The sequence below is a fragment of the Embiotoca jacksoni genome, unplaced genomic scaffold (genome assembly GCF_022577435.1).
Source record: "Embiotoca jacksoni isolate LCO1_2020_lvr unplaced genomic scaffold, fEmbJac1.0.p SCAF_8, whole genome shotgun sequence".
Lineage (NCBI taxonomy): Eukaryota > Metazoa > Chordata > Actinopteri > Embiotocidae > Embiotoca > Embiotoca jacksoni.
This window is the reverse complement of record NW_027185436.1, coordinates 13678944-13687501: the sequence shown is the minus strand read 5'-3', so window position 1 is coordinate 13687501 and position 8558 is coordinate 13678944. Positions and strand designations below refer to the sequence as shown.

The window sequence follows — 8558 nt, the reverse complement described above, 5'->3', positions numbered from 1 at the left end:
TAGTTCTTCATACGAGCATATCTTGATGATTCAGACATTAAGACTGAGTAGCATGGTTTGTAACAGCCTGTGGGTAACTGTGTGTTGAGCCCAGCAGTGGTTTTGTTGGCCAGTGAAGTGGCCTTGATAAGGCCTGAGATGATAAGGCTGCTACTGTAGCCCTCTGTGACTGCGCAGCTGTTTGCCAAGGCTGTCATCTGACCCAGCCACCCAACACGCACCCTTTAGTCAGCCACCGCCGCCATCCATTGTGTCCCTTCTCAATACTTTTTTGTGGCCATTTAATAAACAGGCATGCATCACCCAGGGCAGCCTCAGCCTTAGGGAACATGACCTCAAATCACAAGCAGACAGCAAAACAGAAGTTTGGGATTTATGCATGATCTCATCGTGAACATTGAAGCAGATGGCATTTAGCCTTACACAGAAAATGAAAATGTGGCTGGATTTTATTAAATATGAGTGACTTTCATAAGACTGACATACTCTTATCTCTGCCCCCCCCATCTTCTTCTCTAATCTGATCCTTTTTGACAGGAAACCAAAAGGGCAGCACAATGCCTGGCAGAACATCAGACCTCTGACATATCACGCTGTATTGGATCAATGTCAAAGAGAACAGACAGGGAGAAAATACAGCTAGTGACACATTGTTGCATGACACTGTCAAGCCGTGTGTCAACCTGTCTGCCCTAAAGACAGGGCTTTTGTCTCATACACAGAGCCACCCTCTCACTTACATGCCGAGTACAAAAAACTAAATTTGATTTCTGTCCACACAACAAGTGAAAAATTAAACTGTGAATACCACTGAGAATAACTAAATATATCATATTACCCCCTACATCATAACATAGTTTCAAAGTAAGTTGGTAACGTTGCTTTAAGTGTCACATTTTGTCTCCACCACAACAGGTTTACTTCATATATGCATTTGCACCATTTATTGGTCTTACATACAAAAAATAATAATAATAAAAAAAAAAAAAAAAAAAAAAAAAAAAAAAAAAAACATTTACATGAGAATCACACTTTCTAGTTTTTTTTTTTTTTTTTTTTCGTTTTTTTTTTTTTTCAGTCACATAATTGGACTTATTCCCACAGGCTCCCAGAGTTTAGGCATTAATGAAGGCAGACCAGAGCCAACACTACTGACCACAGACAGTCTCTGCTGCACACAGCAGCACCTTGGATATTTAGAGCTAACCTTAGGCATGTGATGGCTACAATATCTAAAGTGTCCTGAAGTCAAGCACATCTGAGCCAGCCTCTGCTGGTGTTGGACTCTCTTTTATTCCAGTGGACAATCCTGAGCAGTGCAGGGAGCTGAGCCATGCAGAGGTGGTTTAATGGGTCCCCTCTGGTCAGAAAATGAGCTTCTTCTTCATTACAGCTGAAATGAATAGAAAGAGTTTTGTTACAAACATTAAAGAAAAAGACTTAAAAGGTTATTTTGTTCTCCTGTTGAGTCTACACTGTATGTACAAAACAAGCCTATAATGAGAAATCTGCAAACCATCAGACTACTGTAAGTGTTGGAATTCTCCCTGTAATACAGCATAGCATATAGTCAAACCCAGATATTTTCCAAACCACAGAAGGAGCTGGAAAAGCTTTGAACCTCCCAGTTATACTAAGGCTCTACTTCAGTAAAACATACCCTCCCACAATCCACCGAGCTGTACGAGCGTGTTCTACTACACTTTATTCTGAATCTCTAACTGCAGCTTTAAAGTGTAGCCAACACCCACTGAATTGCTAGGTTCAACCTAGAGCTATACTTGATTCATGAATTTAGTGTGCACAACCATATGAGCACAGGAATAATTTAGAGGGCAAAAATGTCCCAACATACTGTGTGAAATTTGGGTGCGAGTGGGATGTCCTAAAATCTCCAGCTCCTTTCAAACCCACCTCAAACATGTGTTGAAGACACCTCCCATTTTTGCGCCACATACTGTACCACAATATAAACAGTTTCACCAAGCAGCTATATTTGACTAATGGCAAATCAGCAAATCAGAGTCAGGTTGGTCTTTTGCGATTTATGAATATACTTGGTGGATTATGCGCATACAGTTTAATGCGAATATGAGCTAACGCGTGTTCATTACTTGTCTCCAGGCCTTCTATTTTTCTCTTGTGCCCAGCTATGTCCCTCTCCCTCAAGGCCTCAGCTGAACAGTTTGGTCGGGGGAGTTGGGGACCAGGAGTGGGACCCGGCCGATTACTGAAGTACCTCATCTTCAGAGCCTGCGGAACAAAAGGACAACACTATAAACACAGCACCTTGTTAGCACTGCCCCGCTAATGTGCCGCTCCCCATATGCCTCCCTTTACACACTGATTTGGACAGCAATCTCCATTCTTAGGAGTGCAGCTTTGCAAATGGAGTAACATCTTGTGTATGTCACCTACGGCTATGAATCAAGTCTGATGTTTTCAAACGTGTGAAAAGCTGTGGTAAACTGAAAAGTAGCAGAACTTACATGTTATATGTAAAGTATTTGCTCACAAACTGCTGTAATAATATAAGGTTATGCTGGTAAATCATCTAAAGATGTTTGGGACTGTTCCTGAAACTTCATGGCAATAAAATTCCATACATGGTCCATGTTTTTTTTTTGTCTTTCAACTCATGACCACAAGCTGCATAATTTTCTTGTGATATTTTTACTGTGAGGCTGTAAAAATGTAAGAGAAAATTCTAACTGTATTTGTCCAAAAACACATTTAAAAACAAAATATACATTTAATTCTAACTTTTAAAAATATTTAAAATCACTAATAGGTATGACCACTGCACTCAGACATACTTTAAAAAAAAAAAAAAAAAAAAAAAAAAAAAAGCAATTCAAATGTAATACTCCAGGAAACCGTTTAAAAAAAACAAAATAAAAAAAAATGTCTTTGCAGTTGTTTAAGCTCTAAAAGCTTTTCATAGAATTATTAGGGCTTTATTGTGCTTATTACCTGTGTGGCTGTGGTCCTCGTCGATGGGTTAAAGGTAAAGAGGTCCTGTAGTAGCTCAAGTAAATCATCTCCAGCCGCACTAAATATGTGTTCCAGAGGTGTTCCAGGAAATATTTTGAAGGACACATAGTCTGGTAGACTACTTACTCCCTGCAGAGACATTTGACAAATAAATGTATACAAGAATCCCCACATCTCATCAAAATAGAGAAAAGCAGGCACAAACAGATACCAACAGGCCATGTCTCTTCAGTGGGTGTCCCGAGAGCTTCAAAGATTTTAGTCAGTTGGTCAAGATCTGAATCTCCAGCGAGGAATGGTATCTACAGCAAAGGAGACCATATAGGGACATTAGTATGGAGATGAAAATAACAGCGTCTTCTGCTACTGTGTCAATTTCTTTTTGAGGTGAGGTTTATATACCCGAAGCAATAACTCTGCCAAGATGCATCCCACTGCCCACATGTCAACACCCACACCGTACATCCTGGCACCAAACAGGAGCTCAGGCGAGCGGTACCACCTGGGAAAGAAATCAATAAACAACAAGCGAGAGAGTTCAATGTTACAACTCACTAACAGCCACTTTAGGAGTTGTAAAACACAAACTGGACCCTGTGCTATTAAGAAGAGTAAGGATTAAAGCCTCCATCAACAACATTTTCTGATTTGCTGCTCTCCAGTGGTCAAATCAATTTTTTATAATGCATATTGTCACCTGTTTACCAATCCCAAATGAGATAAATTAAACACAATGTAATAAACAACCTGATGATATATTTACCTAAATGGATATAGAAAAGCTTTTCTAACAGATTTCTAGTGAGTAACACAGAAGATCGTACAGGAAAGTCTGAGTTCTGTATTTTTAGGACAGTCCGAGGGACACAACACAGACCTGGTAACAACTTGATGTGTGTAGACTCTGTTGGGGCTGCCAAAAGCTTTGGCCAAACCAAAATCAGCCAACTTCAACACTCCGTTGCCGTCTAACAACAGATTATTTGGCTTCAGATCCTGGACAAAAAAAAAAAGGAACAAAATATGTAAATTACGAACTGTGTGCATATGTATGCATGTGTGGTGTCAAAGTAATCTTACCCTGTGAAGGACCCAGTGTTGGTGCATATACTCTAATCCCTGTAGAGTCATGAGGATGTAGGCTTTGATGTTGGCTGGAGTCAAGACGAGGCTAGTGTCTTTGATGATCACCTTAAAACAACAGACAAGATTAAGTTAAGATGGATATCTGATAACTAATAATCTTCATCCTTCACGTCATGTTTTTACACAGCTGCAGGCCATAAATTCAAAATGTAATTACATGTATCTGAGCAGATAATAGAATTAGAAAAAAATAACAACCGGAATGCATCTCTGACGAAGTGGACGCAGGCAGATTCAAGACAGACAGATTCAACCTCTCACCCAGTTCTGAAAACGCTGGTTACAGCATCCTGCTATGTAATGTTACAGGGCAATAAAAGCATCTGTCGCTAATGTTCATACACGTGGCCTAAAGATAGGCTTTCAGCACCGGTAATAGAGTGAGCTTCACATTTCATCCTCATGTTTGTCTGCTGCCTGGGAGCTGCTAATGGCATCAATTCATCGCGATAGCGAAGAACCGAGTGACATTGATTATTTTAAAGCGCATTTATCTTGTTTTGCATCGTTCTATTAGAGTCTGATGTATTAGTGGTGGGCACCCATCTGGAGCCTTGTAAGAAAAAAAAAAAAAAAAAAAAAAAAACAGAGGAAGAGGAAAAGTTTAAACTATAAAAATTAGCGATCTTGTAGACACAAGGGTGGATGAGAGCACTCACTGCCATTTTAATTTTGTTTGTCTGCTTTGTTCTGGCGCTATACCTCACAATCATAGTTATTTTTCTATGTTTTGTTGATTCTGTAAATGGTCAGCTCTGAAATTCATAGAATTAGCAACATAACATGGCAGAAAATTATTTCATATCAAAGTTGACACACACACACACACACATAAGCATGAGCAGCACACATAAGCACACATAAGCACACACATGGGCGCACACAAATAAACACACCTTAAGTCCATAGATTTGTTAGAAAACAATTTTTTTTTTAATCTACAATAAGACTTTTAAATGCACTCGAACGAGGAGGAAGTATTGAAAAGGTAAAATATTCATCTAAAGGCCCAGAAGTAAAAAGAAACATAATACTTTTTTTTTTTACAATGTCTTTAATCATCATGAATGACATTAATGACGTTTCTCTATGGAGATGAATCTTAAAAACAGCTGTATCAACATTATGTGATCAAGTGGTATTGATGATTTTTATCTAAATTTGAAACTACAGTTTTTGTTACTAAATTACATGAACCTGGTCCACTGTACAGATTTATATTTCACCATGTTGCTAAAAATAAAATCACAGGCAAACCAGTAAAGCTGAAATTTGTAAAGTCTATTATGCACGGCTATTTTTCAGGAAAAAGTCAGTTATATCAGAAAGTTCAAATATTAGTATTATTGAGGCTCAAGATATTTAAAATTACAGGAAATATATATATTTATAAAAAACTTATATTATAAAAAAAAAAAAAACTTATGTTATAATTAAATCATGAATCAATCATAAAGGGATGGATAGATAATGGATGATTAAATAAAAAAGAATATCCCATTTCTGAATCGCTTTTTCTTTTTTACCGATATGTTAATGTCTCACCAGACAGCATGGAGCATTTAAAAGGAGCAGTTTGACAGACTTAGTGGCATCTAGTGGTGAGCTTGCTCATTGCGCCCCTCATCTCACCCTCTCCTTCTAAGCATGTAGGAGAAATCTACAGTCGCCTTGAAACTCGCAAAAGGCCCTCTCTGTTTGGTTTGTCCCTTCTGGACTACTGTCAACACAACAAGTCTTAGTTTCAGGTGATTATACACTAATGAGGGTATCATTATGAAAATTACATTTAGTTTCTGACAACAGATCCTCCTCAATCCTATATGCTGCTCCTTTACTGTATGGGTATTTTGTGTTATTATGCCCAGAGACAAAAAAAAAAAAAAAAAGGTAGTCAGAATGAGATATGTCTCACCTCCAGGTCTGTTTCCATAAAATCAAACACCAGGCTGATATTTGATTTATGTCCAAAGGCGTCCAACAACTGAAACAGATCAAATCAAATACTAATGCTTAGTTCATAATAAGATAAACATCACAGCATAGAAAACTAATGATTTACTAGTCATAAGAAATACCAGTAACACGTGTAAGTATATAATGGACGTTTAGCTACCCCGATGATGTTTGGATGATGCAGCTCCTGCAGCAGTTTGATCTCTCGAAGAGCAGTCCGATTAATACCTGTGTATGAAATATTGTTGTTAAAAGTGTGAAAACACGAGCGACGTGTGTGTGCAAACCAGGCAGTCAGCACTCACCATCTTTAGCCTCAGTCCTGTGGCCAACTTTAATCTGACAGAAATAACACAACGAGAGTTTATTGTTAAACATCAACAAAAACATTCAGACGCGAGTTTAAAGTCCAAAGATATTGCTTCGTACCTTTTTAATGGCAACTATGGTGTCTGTCACTTTGTCCCTGGCTTTGTACACGGTGGCAAACTGAAGAGCACAGACGGAGAGAGAAGTGAGCACAGAAAACAGCCCTTGAACGCCTCCAGCTGCTCGAAGCAGAGAGCGGCTTTGTTGACATTAGCAACCGGCTAACGCTTGCTAGCTTGCCGTCACGCTTTCAGCACAAAACTGCTCAAAACAAACCAAAGACGAGCGAACAGAGGCGGAGAGACACAAATCACTGAGATATCTTTCTGCCTACCTGACCCTCTCCGAGGAAATCCAGTTTCTCGTATCTTTTGGCTCTGGCTTTCACGTCGAGCGCCATGACAGCTAACTGTCAGTTTCATTAAGGGAGACTTCCTGCTTTGTTAAAGGTCCGCGGATATTATTTCCGGGTTAAAGGAGGCTTTAAACTGACCAACAGCGCCACCTGTCGATTTGATTACTCCAACACCGACGACACAGCAAATGGACCAAAGTCTAAAGCAGGTTAGCTAAAATAAACCATAATATGACTTATTTTTTTTATTCACTTTTTGGTTGCTTCTGTTTATAGTTTTTATAAAAATGTTTGTCAAAATTTTCAATCACTCACTGCTGAATTTCAAGCAGTCCAATAGTGTCGTTTTGTCGTCAGCGACGGGGATTCGTGAGGGGATTCTTGCTCTCTGGAGACCTCTTACACCCCTCTCTTAGTTTCTGTCCATTGTTGATATAAACAACCTGTGAACTGGCTTCTATGAGTTTCATCACATTATTTGCAACCAATTTTTAGTTGAGTTCCAACAACTCAGTTTTGAATTGTTGTGTTTAAGCTACGACACCTGTGTTTGAATTGTGTTCAACTTTTGTTACCTGTGGTTACCATTATGCAACACAAGTGCATGACAGTGGGAAATGTGTTTTAGTGTGTGAGAATGTGTTTACAGTTTTGTGAAAAGAATCAATGAGATTTGCAAATTGTGTCTAACTAAAATTGTTTACGGTTTAGCAGCTTACTGTAAAGCCCACAAAGTCCCGTGCAGTATGAGAGGTGTTTTTCAAGACGGATGAAATCTTGGCTATCATCCATACTACTAGCACGATGCTGTGTGATACAGCAATAATGATGATGATAATGATCATTAGATAATCATAGCATAATCAGTTAATACAGTAAGACATGGTGGTTCATATAAACAAATAATGCATGATGATGTTGAACAATAATAATTATCATCATCATCATAATCATAATTTAACAATATCTAATAATTCAAGATGTCTTGTTCAATTAAAGAAAAACAAATGTCAGTTCAAATCCTATCTGGCTCGGACTTATCTAACATTTTGCAGTTATGATGCAATATGCAGTATTGTTATGTTCCTCACAGTTGTTTTTCTTTCTTTCTTTCTTTTTTTCTTTCTTTCACCATTTAGCAGTTTGACACTGGTCTCCCGGGAGTCTCCTCTGTCAGTTAGGAAGGTTTTGTGATCCATGCACCACTGAGCACATCTCTACATCGCATCTCCATACGCAGTAAGATACCCTCACATCCCACAGGATTAGGCATGGCTCTTCTCCTTTGACCCTCCTTGTCTCCTGCCACACACACACACACACCACACACACACACACACACACACACACACACACACACACACACACACACACACACACACACACACACACACACACTGACTTTCATTTTCATGTTAAGTTTGACAAGAGAAGTGTGAAGGATCAGCAGGCCTAATACACCCCTCATTCTCCCCTCAGATGTATGCACATTTATAGTCTGACAGGCTCACAGATGTGACTGACAGGACCGTATGTGCCCATGCAACCATGCAGAGAAGAGAAGAGAAGTGAAGAAAAGAGAAGCGAAGTACTCCAGTCTTTACTGGCATCATGAAATCAACCTTTAGGGACACACAGGCGTGCTTTAATGTGAAACATTACTGTCCAATGGCAGACATAACTCAGACCCACTTACATCAATCGCTCTAAAACAAATGTGACACATTGATGTCCTCTT

The 8558-nt window shown here is 39.0% G+C and overlaps 1 protein-coding gene across 1 annotated transcript; it reads right to left on the bottom strand.

Moving 5' to 3' along the window:
• Positions 1-1016: 1016 nt before the first annotated feature.
• On the bottom strand, positions 1017-6891 carry cdk7 (cyclin-dependent kinase 7). The gene is made up of 12 exons (XM_069138913.1): positions 6800-6891; positions 6526-6585; positions 6402-6435; positions 6257-6324; positions 6056-6124; positions 4075-4185; positions 3872-3990; positions 3397-3496; positions 3210-3296; positions 2974-3123; positions 2115-2253; positions 1017-1393 (listed from the first exon to the last, which is right to left on the bottom strand). The coding sequence occupies exons 1-12, from the start codon at positions 6863-6865 to the stop codon at positions 1365-1367; spliced, it is 1032 nt and encodes a 343-aa protein (XP_068995014.1). The 5' UTR covers positions 6866-6891; the 3' UTR covers positions 1017-1364.
• Positions 6892-8558: the final 1667 nt, after the last annotated feature.

What these genes read in the sequence shown, in the direction of transcription:
- cdk7 (XM_069138913.1), bottom strand. Translation starts at nt 6,865, where the DNA reads ATGGCGCTCGACGTGAAAGCCAGAGCCAAAAGATACGAGAAACTGGAT. An exon ending in ATTTCCTCGGAGAGGGTCAG is followed by an intron (nt 6,586 to 6,799) that starts GTAGGCAGAAAG and finishes TGTGCTCTTCAG; the next exon opens with TTTGCCACCGTGTACAAAGC. An exon ending in TTATGGAAACAGACCTGGAG is followed by an intron (nt 4,186 to 6,055) that starts GTGAGACATATC and finishes TGTTGTTTTAAG; the next exon opens with GTGATCATCAAAGACACTAG.